The sequence below is a fragment of the Podarcis tiliguerta genome (genome assembly GCF_965153285.1).
Source record: "Podarcis tiliguerta genome assembly, chromosome: 17".
In the NCBI taxonomy this organism is placed as follows: Eukaryota; Metazoa; Chordata; class Lepidosauria; order Squamata; family Lacertidae; genus Podarcis; species Podarcis tiliguerta.
This window is the reverse complement of record NC_139550.1, coordinates 28,046,300-28,064,226: the sequence shown is the minus strand read 5'-3', so window position 1 is coordinate 28,064,226 and position 17,927 is coordinate 28,046,300. Positions and strand designations below refer to the sequence as shown.

The 17,927-nt window shown below is 48.3% G+C and overlaps 1 protein-coding gene across 2 annotated transcripts in view; it reads right to left on the bottom strand.

The window, feature by feature from the left end:
* VLDLR (very low density lipoprotein receptor) overlaps positions 1-16,908 on the bottom strand; it is a 29,288-nt gene extending 12,380 nt beyond the window's left edge. Inside the window, exons 1-9 of one of the 2 annotated variants that reach the window (XM_083419759.1) lie at positions 16,345-16,908; positions 9,321-9,440; positions 6,318-6,440; positions 5,505-5,627; positions 2,219-2,599; positions 1,996-2,118; positions 1,098-1,220; positions 282-401; positions 75-200 (exon numbers count right to left, since the gene is read on the bottom strand). In XM_083419759.1, the coding sequence (XP_083275885.1) occupies positions 75-200; positions 282-401; positions 1,098-1,220; positions 1,996-2,118; positions 2,219-2,599; positions 5,505-5,627; positions 6,318-6,440; positions 9,321-9,440; positions 16,345-16,420 (1,315 nt within the window). In that variant the 5' untranslated portion in view covers positions 16,421-16,908. The remainder of the gene's footprint in view (positions 1-74; positions 201-281; positions 402-1,097; positions 1,221-1,995; positions 2,119-2,218; positions 2,600-5,504; positions 5,628-6,317; positions 6,441-9,320; positions 9,441-16,344) is intronic. The other variant, XM_083419758.1, reaches the window with a different exon arrangement.
* Positions 16,909-17,927: the final 1,019 nt, after the last annotated feature.

Here is a 17,927-nt window from a genome sequence, read left to right as displayed (position 1 = left end):
TACATCCTCAAGAGGAAAATTATGGACACCAGGATGAAGAGCTGCTTAGTGTCAGAACCACTCAAGCTGCTTACCGATTGCCTTACATACTAGAGTTTGTGGGTCCATCCGGTAGCCCCGACTACATTCGCATTTGTACCCCAACTTTGTATTGATGCAGATTTGGCTGCAGATACCTGGGTTCAGGCATTCATCAATGTCTGGAAGAGAGAAGCTATTTAGCATTGCACTGCGATAGGAATGCAAGTTTCAGGAATACCATCTTGCCACAGAATGCTCACCTCCACACGTTTTTCTGTCTATCAACTCAAAACCAGCAGGACAATCACATTCATAGCCTATAACCAGGTCCCTGCAGATATGAGAGCAGCCTCCGTTGTTCACGAGGCACTCGTTGACGTCTGGAAGAAATGAGAAGGGCCACTCAGTCCTTTGAGAGATTTGCTTCATGTGCTTAGAACATGGGTAGGCAAACTAAGGCCCGGGGGCCGTATCTGGCCCAATCGCCTTCTAAACCCGGCCAACGGACAGTCCAGGAATCAGCATGTTTTTACATGAGTAGTATGTGTCCTTTTATTTAAAATGCATCTCTGGGTTATTTGTGGGGCATAGGAATTCGTTCTTAATTCCCTGTCAAAATATAGTCCGGCCCCCGCAAGGTCTGAGGGACAGTGGACTGGCCCCCTGCTGAAAAGGTTTGCTGACCCCTGGCTTAGAAGCAATACCTTCCCTGATGTTGATGCAATACCTCCCTAAACCTTTTAGAGATGTCTGTTGCAACAGAGAGAGAATTGGAGACCGAGCTGTTGAATTAGCACATGACCCATTAGAGCTGTGTGACACTTGACTGCTCTAGTGGAGAAATTGCTTTACTCGTGGAGAAATTGCTTTACAGGTAAGCAAGGAGCAATGCCTTGCTGGCTTCAAAAAGGACACGGAATGCATGTTGCTGTTGAATGTGGTTCAGCTACGTTTAAAGTTCCAACCTTGAAAGGAAGGTGGTTGGTTTGTTTGTTTGTTTGATAGATCTAAGAAGACACAGACCTATTCAGGTGTCCCGGGTGCCAACAATCCACGCTACGCTACCTCCAACTTACTGCATTCTTTGAGAGGTTCGTCACTCCAGTCTTTGCAGTCCTGCTTCTGGTTGCAAACTTTGCTGGACTCAATGCACTCGCCACTTCTGCACCTGAACTTGCCAGGTCCGGTGCACTGATTCACTGGAGGTCACAGAGAAGAGACGGACCACGTTAAACAGCAGTCATGCCAAGCTCAAAATGCTGTGGCTGTTGTCAACAAACTGTTATTGGTGTCGACTTAATACATATTCTACCATTTAAAGTATGCCACCTTCCCACGATTGCTTAAACTATGCAGAAGCACTTAAAAACCACACGACATCTAGATTAATAAAAATATGAGCAGCAACACCTTAAGCCCCCCTTTTTAATTCAATGTCGAGATATTGCCCTTTGATGATATTGAGGCACTATATGGGCATGCAACTAAGGACGCGGGTGGAGCTGTGGGTTAAATCACAGAGCCTAGGACTTGCCAATCAGAAGGTCGGCAATTCTAATCCCCGTAATGGGGTGAGCTCCCGTTGCTCGGTCCCTGCTTCTGCCAACCTAGCAGTTCGAAAGCACGTCAAAGTGCAAGTAGATAAATAAGTACCACTCCGGCGGAAAGGTAAACGGTGTTTCCATGTGCTGCTCTGGTTTGCCAGAAGCGGCTTAGTCATGCTGGCCACATGACCCAGAAGCTGAACGCTGGCTCCCTTGGTCAATAAAGCGAGATGAGAGCCACAACCCCAGAGTCGGCCACGACTGGACCTAATCAGGGGTCCCTTTACCTTTACGGGCCTACAAGAGCCTTCAATAGGAAGGTCACCAGAGCCATCACCAAGTTCATTCCAGATTGCATTTTGCGTAGCATTTCTTGAGGTTTCAGGTCTCAGCCCATCATCTTCCCTGCTTCGTGACGCTCCTCACTTACCTACTTGGCAGTTCACTTCATCGGATCCATCTATGCAGTCCCTCACACCATTGCACTGCCTGGTTCCATGGACGCAGTTCCCATCCTCACATCTGAACTGGTCGGGTCTGCATGTTTGGAAAGCTGGGGGGGGGGGAGAGAGGATGTTCAAGAATACAGCTTACAGCTGAAGGAGCCCAAGAGCCACTTTCTGCCGTCCGCGGACCAACGGCCTGCTACTTACAGCAGTTGATCTCATCGCTGCCGTCTTTGCAGTCCGTGTCGCCGTCACAGCGCCACTTCTTGTGGAAACACTCGTCTCCCGAGTCACAAAGCATTTCGCTCTCCCCGCATTTCACAGTCCGGACCGGCTGGTGGCCGCACTGCTCCGAAGACTCGTCCGACCAGTCGGTACAGTCTGGTTCGCCATCGCACACCCAGTTCACTGGGATGCAAGTGTCGCTCTCGCTTTTGCACTGGAACTCGCCGACCCGACAAGTGGGCGCCGCGCAGCCAACCTCGTCACTGCCGTCGCTGCAGTCTTCGTGCCCGTTGCAAGCAAAGTCTTTGGAGATGCACTGGCCGTTGGAACACGTGAACTCTTCCGGGTTGCAAGTTATGTTGGCTAAGGGGAAGAAGGCACAACACGGCTTTTAATTTTATTTACTGGGCACAGCCGCTTAACAGGAAGTCACCGTGGGGAACTGTCAACCACTGAAATATTACGCTGATCAGGTTAATTTTGCACACCAAGGGAACTCTAGTACTTGTTTTGATTTACACTGTACAGTGGTACCTCAGGTTACATACACTTCAGGTTACATACGCTTCAGGTTACACACTCCGCTAACCCAGAAATAGTGCTTCAGGTTAAGAACTTTGCTTCAGGATGAGAACAGAAATAGGGCTCCGGAGGCGTGGCAGCCGCAGGAGGCACCATTAGCTAAAGTGCTGCTTCAGGTTAAGAACAGTTTCAGGTTAAGTACGGACCTCCAGAATGAATTAAGTACTTAACCTGAGGTACCACTGCAGTATACAGTCATACCTTGATTTTCGAACAGCTTAGTTCTCCAATGTTTTGGCTCCCGAACACTGCAAACTGGAAGTGACTGTTCTGGTTTGCGAACTATTTTTGGAAGCCGAACATCTGATGTGGCTTTTGATTGGCTGCAGGAACTTCCTGCAGCCAATCAGAAGCCATGCTTTGTTTTCCAAACGTTTCGGCAGTCGAATGGACTTCCAGGACAGATTCTGTTCATCTTCCAAGGTATGACTGTATTTAGCACTAGCAGGATGGGTTTAACAGTTAAGTTTCCACTTCATCTAGGACCTAAATTAATGAGCATTTTAGTACCGTAGCAAGCGAGCTATTTATTAAGGCTACATTTTGAAACTTAAGCAATTGGTGAATAGCAAAATTCATGCTGAAAGAAAAACATCTCCTATCTTCACTGCAGTCCTAAAGTTGCCATCTACATGTTTTAATATAAAATGGCAGTTTGCAAATGTAGAGATTTTAATTTAGATCATTGTCTCTTCTTGGTACTTTACAGTTTGCTGCTTTGAACAAGTGCCACCCCTGCCTGAGATTCAACACCAGGGCTGTGCCCTGGATTCAGCTGAGGTGTGAGTCAAAACTGGGCCTATTCCCAGGGACTCTGGCATTGGATGAGTTGGGTTCAGGCAGCCACGGATCATGACAGGTCTGACGGGATGGCCCAGAATGATCCACGGTTGTCAGGGGGCAGGACATCAGGGCCTGGAAGGAGAGGCAGGAAGGAGGGGAAACCTGCTTGCCTGCCTGATGCTCTCCTCCACTCAAAAGCTGGCATGTGGGCAATGTGAGGGTGACACAAGTCTTGCAGAGCACCACCCTTCCACCCAGATAGTAGTAGTAGTAGTAGAAGAAGAAGAAGAAGAAGAAGAAGAAGAGGAGGAGGAGTTTGGATTTGATATCCCGCCTTTCACTACCTTTAAGGAATCTCAAAGTGGCTAACATTCTCCTTTCCCTTCCTCCCCCACAACAAACACTCTGGGAGGTGAGTGGGGCTGAGAGACTTCAGAGAAGTGTGACTAGTCCAAGGTCACCCAGCAGCTGCATGTGGAGGAGTGGAGATGCGAACCCGGTTCCCCAGATTACGAGACTACCACTCTTAACCACTACACCACACTGGCTCTAAAACTCTATGGTAACATGAAGGGAACTGAAGGGTCATCTAAATCTGACCCCCTTGCAATGCAGGGATCTTTTGACCAACATGGGGCTCAAACCCACAACCCTGAGATTCAGAGTCTCATGCTCTACCAACTGAGCTATCCTCATTTATCATCATTTCCTCCTTTGCTCAACTGTGGAGATGGGAGGGTGATCCGAGGGGAGGTGGCGGAGTTGGAGGTCTCTTTCCCCAGCCCCTGGCCTGCCTTGCACTTATTTAGGAACAGGTCCAAGGTGGGCTGGGGGTGGTCCCCAGGCAGAGTGAATCCAGTGCCCCCAAGACTGGAGCCATGGGGCAGGTCTGGGGGCTGTGCACCGCCCGACTCAACTACCCCTGGAAAATGTTACTGGGGGATTTGCTCAAGTCCCTTTTGTGAGATGTAGTATTACAAGAGCAGCCAAGTACAACATTTTCCCTTTGCCTAGAATGGACACACAGGGGAATGTGGCTCCAGACAGGAAGGGCTTCCTGTCATACCTGCTCTGGAGCTTCCTCCCTCTGTGTGTGACCAGATAGATGGGCATAATCCTAGCAGACCAGATCAAAGGGCTGCCCACGCAACCATCTCTCTCTTGGTCTCTTGCTCTCCTGGCTCTTAGCCAGCGCATGGCTCAACCTTCACAGAGGATGGAGGCCACAAGCAGAAAGTCTGAGACGTAGCTCAGACTTCTTTTCACTGTAACCACAAGATAAAGCCTGCCTTTAGATTACTGCTGGGAACTGAATGTGAGTAAAACTTTATTCTTACTTTTAAAGAAGACTGTATTGTGTTATTATTATTTTAAAAAGGTAAAGGACCCCAACAGTTAAGTCCAGTCGCGGGGATTCGAACCGGCGACCTTCTGATCGGCAAGCCCTAGGCTCAGTGGTTTAGACCACAGAGCCATCTCCGCATCCCTATTTATTATTATTTTAAGAGGGAAATAAAAGGGGAAACAGACCAGGAACAATCCAGACTGGACAATCCAGACTGGATTGCTTAATTAAAGGATTCTAATTAATCATCAACTCTAACAAGTTGCAAAGGGAATGTGCTCTGTTGTTTGCTTAGCGTGAGTAAGGAGGGATAATATCAAAACAATAGATCCTCTCCTACCTTCCTTAACATTCCCACACCTTTAAGTAGAGACAAGAAACCACAACCACCATTTTACTGAAGCTTAGCTCAACTGGATACAGGAACTGATGCTTGCATATCAAGAAGCTGCAAACACCGCCTCTAGTGTGCATTTGCGTGGCTGGATACTAATACAATTCCTGTGTGTTATGGGGTGTGATGCGGCCAAGTCACCCACACAGCCCTGATGAACTTACCACAATCATCTTCATCCTCAGCAGCATCGCAGTCGCTCTCTCCATCGCATTTCCAGGACACGGGGATGCAGCGACTTGACTGAGGGCCACAGCTGACTTCCCCTATATCACACTTCCTTGTGTCTATTGAGAAGCGATCAAGAGTTCACTTAAAAAAATAATAATACCCGGAATACTTAAAAAGCTCCCATGCCAGTCAGTGCAGGTACCAGTCAAGTGAGGCTTGGTCTATGCCCTGCTCAGGGATCTCCAACCCTACAGGGGGAAGCCAATTCTCCATTTCAGGATCTTAGGCAAGACCTGAGCAGCTTAACCTTTTGTGGAGGAGAGCAGGGAAGAGAATCTTGCATTTTTAATATTTCATAGATTTGGCTCGATGTTTGCTTACACATTTAAAACAAATACCAAATGCTACCACGACACAATAACCCCATTTGGGGGTAATAATGCATTGGCTTATGCCAAGTTATTTGCCAATATATAGCTAATGGTTGGTTTAATGCTAAAAAGTTTTACTTAATTGTGGAGAAAGAGGCTAAGGCCCCAGCATGGCTTCCCGGAAGCCTAGCCTTGTAGCGAAAGTAGATGAAGGTTTGGATTGTAGGCCAGACATGGGCAATCTGAATTCGAATTCCGCCCTGCCTGTCTCCTGCCCAGTGGCTTAAGAGCATGCATGCAACTTCAGTGCAAGAGGTTCTTTGTCTCAGCCATATGGAAAAAGCATGGAAGCAGCCTGCCCTGGGCACAACTTGGCTCCAGCTTTAAGGGAAGGTGGCGCAGTTGCCTTGCAGCATTAAGGACCCGGCTACTCACAGCAAAGTTCAGATCGCTCGTCCGACGCATCTTCACAATCGGGGTCCCCATCGCACTGCCATCGGTTCGGTATACACTGCCCACTTAGGCACACGAAATCGGATGCGGCACATGTCTTCTTCACTGCAGGGAAGTAGCATTTTGCTGAATTTGTCAGGGAAAAGACCATCGCTTGCTTTCAACTGCTCCAATAAACAGATGCCCTAGCCCAGCTAATGGTGCCATGTGGCCTCCACAGGACCAGTGCGCAGGATTTCATGCTCCTTGGAGCCGCCCTGTTGCAGAAGTCACAGCACAGCTATGAAACCCTAGTTAGGATTCTGGCCACCTCCTCAACATGAAGAATACAGGAAGCAAAATGCCAAAGGATGTGTATGGAATAAATTTGGTAGGGATGCTAAGTGGGTGTGCTGGACCTCAAAGAAAATGTGGTAGCAACCTCTAGCAGGATATTTTGAGGTGCAGCTATACTACAAGTTGGCAGAATGACATGGTCACCCTGTTGCTCCAAGAGATGCAGGCTTGCTCCACTTCAACATTGGGAGGAGGAATTTTCTGTTTCCCAAGAGGTCTTTCAACAACAGTTCCCAACCCCAGGGTGGACGGTCATCGTATTTCCATCCTGTGTTGTTCATTATCTTTACGAAACCAGCCCCATTTCATCCAAATCATGGGCAGGTTTCTTTTTAAGGGAAAATCCTAAAAAATAAAAATCCCACCTAATTTTATGAACAAACAAAAGCAACACTTCTATGAGGTGGTTCAAGAGCTGCCCATTTCTCCTTTGAGATTTTTACAGCTGCTTAGAGCAGCTCTGTGGCTGCATTGTAAGATTTGTTTTTAAATGCTCTCACAACATGCAGTCAAGGAATTGTATGAAGAAAAGACAGCTGCTGCCATCGGTCTATGAGTGACGTCATCTTTCCCCCATACAATTCCACCCCCATGGTTCAGCCCAGACCCCGAGGTCCTCTTCCAAGAGTCTTCTGTCAGTTTCCTCATTACGAGAAGTAAGGTTACAGGGAACCAGGCAGAGGGCCTTCTCGGTGGTGGCGCCCGCCCTGTGGAATGCCCTCCCATCAGATGTCAAGGAAATAAACAACTATCTGACGTTTAGAAGACATCTGAAGGCAGCCCTGCATAGGGAAGTTTTAAATATTTGAGGTTTTATGATGTTTTGGTATATGCTGTAAGCCACCCAGAGTGGCTGGGGAAACCCAGACAGACAGACAGACAGACAGGGAATAAATAAAATTAATAATAAGGCATGGACCTATTGTGCACAGAGGTTCACTGACTGTGTGGTCTAATCTGTAGCCATCAAGGTGTCTGAGGTGAGCACACTAGGAAGACTCACTTCAATATGCAGACGGAACTGCAATTGTCCCCATCTCTATATAACACTAAATTGAGTACTGTATTACTAAAAGCTGTTTTTAAAGCACTTTCATCTACACAGATACTAGGAGCAGGATATAAGAAAGGCATGAATAAAACCAAGTATACAACACACTAAAAATCAATCATAATGCATATGGAGGTCATAGAATACAAGCAGAGCAGATGAAAGGTTGGTTCAAAACCGCAATAAAAGTCCCTGGGCAAAGTAGTAAGTTTTGATCTTGTGTTGAAGTGAACATGGCAGCATGACTGCCGTCAATATGAAGGCCATTGCATAGACCGAGCCACCACCAAAGGATGCTCATACACTTCACTGCCTGTTACTTTATTACCTCTCCGTCACCCCAAGGTCTCAGGGCAGGTTTCAATGATTTAAAATACAGTTTTAAAAAACACAATCATGAAAAACAGAGTCTTGAAAATCGAACGTTCCCAGGTGTCAAAGGAGAAAGGGGTGCAACTACAGCATTTGCCCCAAACTGTATAATGAAGTTGCAATACACAGCTTTGTGGGGAGGGAGTCCCCCAACTTAGGGGCTGCTACAGAGAAGACCCTCTCTTGGCCTATTGGCACCCAAGCTCCTGAGAATGGCAGAATCTCCAAGAGACTACAAGTTGTTTATCTATGTATTGACCGTTACCAAATAAACAAGGGAGCAACTTAGAAGAGTCAGACAAGCCAACACTGAAGGTTCAGGTTGATCTAAGTCAGATGGCACAAAGCACAGAGTTCTGAGCACAGCCTTAAGAAAAATAAGTAATTGGGCCTGGAAAAAGACATATAAAGATTTGAAGAAAGTGTGGAAAATGATTGTTGTTAAAAAACCCCCTGAAATTATGATACTGAGATGTACAGTACAGATGTACAAAGATGTACAGGATTGTTTGAGCAAAAGACTTTGTTCCAGTATGGGAGACTGGATGCCAGGCCAAGTCCAACTAGCCCCTATAGAAGGAAGAAGCCCTGGCCAAAGAAGATAAGAAGAAAAAGAAGAAGACTGGCAAAATAAATTATTGAACTGTGCAGGACTAATCATTATTAAAAAGGGCAACTGTTTAATGCATATTTTTTAAGCTTTGTGTATAGATTTTTACATCAGTATAACTTTTAAAAGTCACTTGCAATAAGATGAAGAAGGTTTTAAAACTGGATTGTTAAGGATATAAGATTTCATGGACGTGCATGAGCAAGTATATTATAATGGAACCAAGAGGGGGAGTGGAGGGAAGTCAACCAAAAATTATGGTTTAATTTGGTTATGATTTTTTTCTCTGTCCTGTTCCCCCCCCCCCCATTTTGTTATTTTTGGAAAATCAATAAAATGTTATCAACAAAGAAGGGGGGGGGAGAAAAAAAGGAATTGCCCAATTGCCTTAGTCAAAGCCAGTGGCCCATCCCACATGCAACCAAAGAACTGACTCCCTTGATAGGGATGCATGCTTTGATAAGCCTGACGTGAACCTCTAACTGCAGTCATTTTGCTCTTCATGGTTTGCTGCCAGCTACCCAAGCTCAAAGCATGTCAGAGGCAGGCCAAAGGACCTGCTGAGCTACTTTGCTACTCAACTACGGGCTCAGTGGCCATGCAAGACCTTCCTTACCACAGGACAGTTCATCACTGCCATCGGTGCAGTCTGGATCTCCGTCACATCTCCATAGCAGCGTTATGCAGCGGCCGTTGTGACACTGGAACTGAGAGTCGTCACAAGTCACTCTTGTACCTTGAATTAAGAAACAAGCCTGTTAGATGCAGAAGCAGTAATTCAGAGTTAACCAATCCAATGCATTCTTTCACAGGGACAAAGCTTCTTTGCGTTTAGTGTCAGCGTTTGGCATAGTCCTCTGTTCAGCTGTCACGGGATGCTCCTTCTAAACATGGCAAAGGGAAGTTCCAATCATCTCCAACGTACAAACTCCTTAATTCACACAGCTCAAGTCCTATCACTCTTCTGGGATATGACTAGCAACTAGCTTTGATTTATTCTGTGCTCAACAAAAAGAAATTAACAACCAGCCGTGTTAGTAAAGTAAGGCCACAAACATTGCTAGCCTGCAATACTTACCAGCCTGCTAAGTGGCTAGTTTTAAAATGGTCTTTAAGCAGGAAAGCTGGCCAAAGAGGACTGGTAGATTCAGTCCCTCCTTCCACTGGACTGCTCTCCCATTTGCACAGAATCCCATGTCACCTGTAGCTACAAGGGGAGCCCTTAAACCACAGGTCCACTTTAGCAGCAAGTAGACCCCATGGGTAATGATCTTGCCATGGAATATCACTCTCAATCACAACCTGAAAGAGTATTAATATGGCTTTCTAGTCCATGAAAGTCAGACTATTTTACTTTTTTTTTATAGAGCATTTTAACTATCCTGAGCCACTTAAAAGACCAAGATACATGTACATGTATCTTGAAAAAGTTAATACAGTGGTACCTCAGGTTACATACGCTTCAGGTTACAGACTCCACTAACCCAGAAATAGTACCTCGGGTTAAGAACTTTGCTTCAGGATGAGAACAGAAATTGTGCTCCGGTGGCGTGGCAGCAGCAGGAGGCCCCATTAGCTAAAGTGGTGTTTCAGGTTAAGAACAGTTTCAGCTTAAGAACAGACCTCCGAAACGAATTAAGTACTTAACTCGAAGTACCACTGTATGGCTTAGCTCAGCTGTTCAGGTTTCAGGTGACAATAGATGCATCAAGGAGATGCTGAGATGCACAGTTCTATCACTGATGCAAGTTTTGCTGTCACCTTGGGAGAAAGCCGCACTGAATATTTGAGGAGCCTATGCTTTTGAATTATGGTGCTGGAGGAGACTCTTGAGAGTCCCATGGACTGCAAGAAGATCAAAACTCTCCATTCTTAAGGAAATCAGCCCTGAGTGCTCACTGGAAGGACAGATCCTGAAGCTGAGACTCCAATACTTTGGCCACCTCATGAGAAGAGAATACTCCCTGGAAAAGACCCTGATGTTGGGAAAGATGGAGGGCACAAGGAGAAGGGGACGACAGAGGACGAGATGGCTTGACAGTGTTCTCAAAACTGCTAACATGAGTCTGACCAAACTGTGGGAGGCAGTGGAAGACAGGAGTGCCTGGTGTGCTCTGGTCCATGGGGTCACGAAGAGTTGGACACAACTAAACAACAACAATAATACTTTTGCCAAACCACCAAGCACTAAACATAGATTATAACCCCCCCTGGGCAGATAGTTTCATCTAAGAGATAAGGCACATACTATATAGCTGAGCAAATTCTGAGTCGACGAAGCAGGGAGCAATGGCCAGTATTAAGAAATGAGTCACCCTGAAAAGACTTTGCAAGCATGCTTTCAAAGAGTGGGATGGTTGGGAACAGACTGACATCAGAGAAGACATGCAGGCAGAGTTCAAGAGCAGTTCAAGACTGGAGGGGGGCAAGTAATATCGTACTTAGGGTTTCTTTAAGGAAGATTTTTAGTTCCAAAATGCTAAAATAAAGCCTACACATATAAACCAACATGTATACTACACAAACATGCAGAAGAGTATACAGAATGTGAACACTACTAGGAATTTTTACTTGTGAAGCAACTTTTATCAGAGGTTAGGTGTGCCAGATCAGCCTCCTGGATTCCTTTGTGCAGACACACGCCTTATAAATCACCATGGAAGAAGCAGAATGAGTGCCATGTGCCAAAACATATGCTCCTTAAGTTAGTTATCTTGCTATGCTCTGAGACGTCTTTGTTAAGTTCCTTTGGGGTCTCAACTCAAAGTTCATAAAGGTAAAGGTAAAGGTACCCCTGCCCGTACGGGCCAGTCTTGTCAGACTCTAGGGTTGTGCGCTCATGTCACTCTATAGGCCAGGAGCCAGCGCTGTCCGCAGACACTTCCGGGTCACGTGGCCAGCGTGACAAGCTGCATCTGGAGAGCCAGCGCAGCACACGGAACGCCGTTTACCTTCCCCGCGAGAGCGGTACCTATTTATCTACTTGCACCCGGAGGTGCTTTCGAACTGCTAGGTTGGCAGGCGCTGGGACCGAGCAACGGGAGCGCACCCCGCTGCGGGGATTCGAACTGCCGACCATGTGATCGGCAAGTCCTAGGCGCTGAGGTTTTACCCACAGCGCCACCAGCGCCACCCGCGTCTCAACTCAAAGTTCATAGGATCAACTAATTCTAGGAAGATGTTCATCACCCCCTGAAGGCTAAGTGGAATTTCAGCACTTGCAGATACCATTTTTATTATGTAAAATATATTTATTATGAGAGGCGGGTGGCGCTGTGGTCTAAACCACTGAGCCTCTTGGGCTTGCCGTTCAGAAGATCGGCGGTTTGAATCCCCATGACGGGGGTGAGCTCCCATTGTTCGGTCCCAGCTCCTGCCAACCTAGCACGTCGAAAGCACCTCAAAATGCAAGTAGATAAATAGGTACCACTCTGGCGAGAAGGTAAATGGATCTTCCCTGGCTCCCAGTACATTTTTGAGCACAATTCAAAGTGTTGTGCTTTAAAGCCCTAAACGGCCTTGGCCCAGTATACCTGAAGGAGTGTCTCCACCCCCATTGCTGAGCCCAGACACACAGGTCCAGCGCCAAGGGTCTTCTGGTGGTTCCCTCACTGTGAGAAGCGAAGTTACAGGGAACCAGGCAGAGGGCCTTTTCGGTATAGGCCCTTGCCCTCCCATCAAGGAGATAAATAAGACATGTGAAGGCAGTCCTGTATAGGGAAGTTTTAATGTTTTATTATATTTTTTATATATGTTGGAAGCTGCCCCGAGTGGTTGGTACAACCTAGCCAGATGGGTGGTGTATAAATATTGCAGCATTATTATTACTACAGTGGTACCTCAGGTTGAGTACTTAATTCGTTCCAGAGGTCCGTTCTTAACCTGAAGCACCACTTTAGCTAATGGGGCCTCCTGCTGCTGCTGCGCAGCCGGAGCCTGATTTCTGTTCTTATCCTGAAGCAAAGTTCTTAACCTGAAGCACTATTTCTGGGTTAGCGGAGTGTGTAACCTGAAGCGTATGTAACCTGAAGTGTATGTAACCCGAGGTACCACTGTATTTATTATTATTATTATTATTATTACAACAACAACACATCAGCAGGTCTTCCTTTTGCAAGTAAAACTGCAGTAAGGAAAGTGCTGCCTGACATGCAAAGGAAACAGAATAACTGACTTTTATCTAGTACCGTATTCCAGTTTTTGAACTTATTACTTCCAGAAGCGAGGAATTGTGCTCCTCCTCCCAGCACGTACTCCCAAGCCGATCTGAAGGACAAGAATAAATTCTCTTCTGCGCAGGCTCTAGTCAGGCTCATCTGTCTAGAAGCACAGTGAAACATGATCCAGGCATTGTAAAGGCCAAGGAAGTGCAGCATGATGCAAGACTCTTCTTAATTTGTTGCATCATTTCCATGTTTACTTTTGCCACCTGAAGGTTAGTAGAGAGCATTTATTTTAGTCCTCACTAAAACAGCAAGTGGTGATCTAAGTCAACTCCTCCTAGCAGAGCTCGCCAGTATAATGTACAGTCAGTGCTCAGAAATAAACTTCTGGCTGGAAGTGGCATTTCCTGATTAGATACCGAGAAGTGAAGACTTGGGAAAGGGGTGATATGTGCAGGGTCCCAGCTATAAATCCTTAGGTTTTTAGGACAGCCTCGGGCATGACAAACTTTTAAAGACATTACCACCACCAACGCAAACTGCATCTTCCTATTTGGATGGTTGATGAACTAGCCTGGTAGTAAAGGTAAAGGGACCCCTGACCATTAAGTCCAGTCATGACCGACTCTGGGGTTGCGGCGCTCATCTCACTTTATTGGCCAAGGGAGCCGGCGTACAGCTTCCGGGTCATGTGGCCAGCATGACTAAGCCGCTTCTGGCGAACCAGAGCAGCGCACAGAAACGCCGTTTACCTTCCTGCCGGAGTGGTACCTATTTATCTCCTTGCACTTTGATGTGCTTTCGAACTGCTAGGTAGGCAGGAGCTGGGACCGAACAATGGGAGCTCACCCCATCGCGGGATTCAAACCGCCGACCTTCTGATCGGCAAGTCCTAGGCTCTGTGGTTTAACCCACAGCGCCACCCGCGTCCCTCAGCCTGGTAGTAGGCCAATGCTAAATTGAACTACATAGAAGTGACAAGCATTCACCACCTGATTGGAGAATGCATTAGCCGGTTACCCAGTTTAATAGAGAGCCAAAACATTTAAGGCCTCGTGAATTAGAATCTCAAAGTAGTTGCTTTGAGGTTGGTTTGTTCTTTGCGCAATCGAGGAGCACCTACGTTTTATGAAACAAAAATATATAAAATAAAGTTTCAAGGACTATATTTATATTCCCAGGGGAGGACCTCTTCTAAAAGTTGGCACGTGCCCAAATCAAGCAGGATTTATTTAAGTGCCAGTGATGTGGTATCTGAATGGCTGGTATCCCTGCCCCACCAGGGATAGCTAACAGCCCCCTCCCTGCCCAGACAACCCTCCCCAGCCATAGCTTTCTCTCTAAGACTTCACCCTGAATTAGTAAAATGGGACTGTGCATCTATAGGTGTTCTCAAGAGTGTAGCCCCCTAGACTGGTTTTAACAATGTGGTCCTTAACCAAGAAAGCCTTAGCCATGCCCCTTTAGGAGGACCAGCTGCAAGGAGATCCTTAGGACCAGAAGGTCCTTATTATACCAAGTTTAGAGTTTACAGCACACATTTTAACTACACAAAGTACTTCTGAAGAATTCAGGTATCCAGTCACTTTTTGAGTCTTTGCGACAACTATTAGAATCTCACCTTTATGGGACTGAGAGGCAAAGACCAAGCAAATGAAACAAGTAAGGAAGAGACAGTTAAAATACTGTAGCAAATATGGCCAACTGCAACAGTAGCAGCCATAAAGTTCAGGCGAACTTCTCTCAACTACAGTTTTCATTAGCAGAAATTTAGAATTTAGGTTTGGGGTCGTGGCAGATTTTGTCTGCTGGTGCCCTGCTCAGCCCTACATCATAATTAATAATTATTATTATTATTATTATTATTATTAATGTGCTGTCCATCTGACTTGGTTGCTCCAGCCACTCTGGGAGGCTCCCACCAAAATATTAAAAACACAATTAAACATCAAACATTAAAAACTTCTCCAAACAGGGCTGCCTTCAGATGTCTGTAATAGTATGGGCAATACTTAGAATCGTAGAACTGCGAGCTGCGGGTTTAGGGCTGTATACAAATATAATAAATAATGGCGTGGGAAGGGACCCTAAGGGTCATCTAGCCCAACCCTGTGCAGTGCAGGAATCTCAAAGCATCCCTGACAGACATCCAACCTCTGCTTAGAAAGTCCACCATCTCCAAAGGGAGTTTGTTCCACTGCGAAACAGCTCTTATGGTCAGAAAACTTTCTAATACAGTACTTAGTCAGAATCTCCTTCCTTGCAGTTTGAATTCACTGCTGCACCTTTCTGGCCTAGAAGGGCCAGTTATAGGCTATTCTGGCCTACTTAAACAGGATAGCCATCAGCATCAAGTAATTTCAAGATTTCCCTTTAACACCAATGGCCTCTTCATTGGAGTTGTCTAGTGTGGCTCCTCTCAAAGCTGTTACTCAAAGTCTCATTTAACTCTCCAGTTGCTCCCCGTTTATCTTCAAGCCACACACACTTCAGGTTAGCAAAGCAAATTTTGAAAAAGTGTCATTTTAGGGAGCGGCTGGTTCATAGTTTAACTACTCAAACAAACGCTTCTGTCCCAGGTGTTACTTATAAACCTTTGCAGAGCCACTGCTCCAAGAGCAGAGAGCAGTTGCCACCAGAGGAGACCCAAATGTCAGCCCAAATTGCGCAGAAAACACGGGGTTTGTTCACAGGCCACGAGCAAGGCGGCACTCCAAGAAGCTTCACTCTCCCCCCCCCCCAAGTCCCCCTGTTTCATTCGAGTCCCATTCCGGTATCTTACGGACGGAGCTCCGGACCACCAAACAGATCACCTGATCCATAAAGGCAGCCAGAGCAATTACAGTAGTTGGACTAGGGAGTTTGGCGACCCTTTGCTTAGAGAATCTGAAAGCGGGGTCTTGAAATGGGTAAAACGCGCCTGGGATGGACTCTGCAAGCAACAGGGGAGCAGCAAGAGGGAAGCCAGCTGCTCGCTCGCTCTGCCGTGGAAATCTCCTCCCAGGGCGAAATGGGGGAAAGATCCCAGGTGATCTCTTCACCGGCGGAGTGGAGGCGGCAGCAGCAGCCCTGGAAACAAAGAGCCTCTGCCTGCCCCCCCCCCTCCTCCCGAGGCCTGTCGGCTTCTTCGGCCGTGGCACGGAAAGGGGATCCCGTCCATCCCTCGCCAGGGCTTCCCTCGACGCCCCCCGCGAAGCGACGCCCCCCCCCCTCGGGTGCCCAGAAGCAGCCCGCGGCTGCGGCTGCTCCGGCGCGTCGGGCTGCGTTTCTCGGGATGCTTTTCCGAGGGGGGACCTTATTCCATCCGAAGACCCCCCGGAGGAGGGAGCGCCCACCTAGACGCACTCCTTCCTCACCCACGGGAACCCCCAAGCCTCTTCCCGGCGCGCGGTGCCTCCTCCGGCTCCTCCGCCCACGGCGCTTCCCCGCACCCGCGTGGAAAAGGCCCCGCACCCCGTCTAGCTGCCGGCTACTCACCGCGCGCCGCGGGCAGGCGAGCCGAGGCCAGCAGCAGAGGCAGCCAGACAAGAGCCCAGCCGGGCAGCGCGCCCATCGTGCGGCGCCTCCTCGCGCAGCTCCGCGGAGCCAAAGCAGGCGCGGGAGCGGCGGACAGGCAAGAAGCAGCAGCGGCGGCGGCAACGACCGAGTGCGTCCTTCTTTCCACCCGCGCGGCTCCTTTTTGGAAAGCGGAGCCGGCAGACTCCCGGACGAGGCAGGCGGCGCAAGGACGGACGAGGCGCGTCTCCGGGAGGCCCCCTGGCTTGCGCGCACCCGCGTCCGGCGGCGCGGGCGAGGTTGACGGGGCGAGCAGGCGGGGAGGGCGGGCTGCGCGTCTCCGGGCGCTCTTATAGAGGCGCCGCGCTGCCTCCGCGGCCGCGTGCGGGCGCCTGGCTGGGCGGCGTCTGCGGGGCTCCTGCCCGCGCCTCCAATCGCCAGCGCCGCCGCTGCCCTGATTTCCTGATGCGCCCAACCTGGCGTCGCAGCTGCGCCGGGCGCGCGCCCGACGCGCGCAGCCGCGATCCCGCGCGCGCCGCCCAGCTGCGAAGGAGCGAGCAGGCGCGCAAGGGAAGCTCTTGGGCGCCCGCGCCGCCGCCTGCGCACAGAGGAGCCGCGCGCGCCCCGCACCTCCGCGCAGTAAGTTGCGCCTTCCCGACGGGGGTGGCAGGAGGAGATCCACGCGCGGAAAGGCAGGATTGTCCCACATTTCAGTGCGATACAGTTTCGTCCTGTTTTTCAAGTCTTCTTTCTCTCTCTCTGCCAAGTTAGGAATCCTCTCCACAGGCAGGTGTTTTCAAAAGGTGTAGCAAAGACCCCATGAATCCTAGGCTTGGAGGGGACCTCGTGGTTCATCTAGACCAACCTCTTTCAATACGGGAACCTTTTGCTCCACATGGGGCTCGAACCCACCACCCGGAGGGGAAGAGGCTCACGCTCCACCGACCGAGCCCTGGGTGGCCAAACAGACGGGGGAATAAATTCGTGTTTATGCGCGTGTGCACGTGCGCGTGTAAGGAATCAGAGAGGGGCCGCAAGAGATTGGAACGGATTGCTTTGAAGTTACTTTTGGGGGTACGGAACCAAAGGGACCCCTGCCCTTCGGTTGGTCCTAATAAAGGCATGGCCCAGATATGGGGATCCTAACCATGTCTACTCGGAAGTAAGTCCCATTGCTGAGTAAGTGTCCGTAGGATTGCAGCCTTCGAATGAGACTCTTAAAGCTCCAATACTCACTTTACTGAAAGAAGTCGCACTGAATTCAGTGGGATTTACTTAGGAGTAGATATGTATAGGATTGCTCTGCTTTGCTTTGAGCAGTCTGTGATATTCCAGCAGTAATATTTGGAAGTGTCACTTACTGATGATTCCAATCTCCATTATTTAAAGCACTCAGCTCCCATGAACAACCAGAGTTCCTCTCCAAGTGGCTGCTCTCATATGACAGAGGGTTGCAAATCATCTCTCCCCTTCCTTGGCAGGCTTCCTCTTGTGTCTTTTAACTGCTGCAGAGCAGGCAGGAATATAACAGGTGCAGCTCTTTGCATTACACTGCACATCCATGC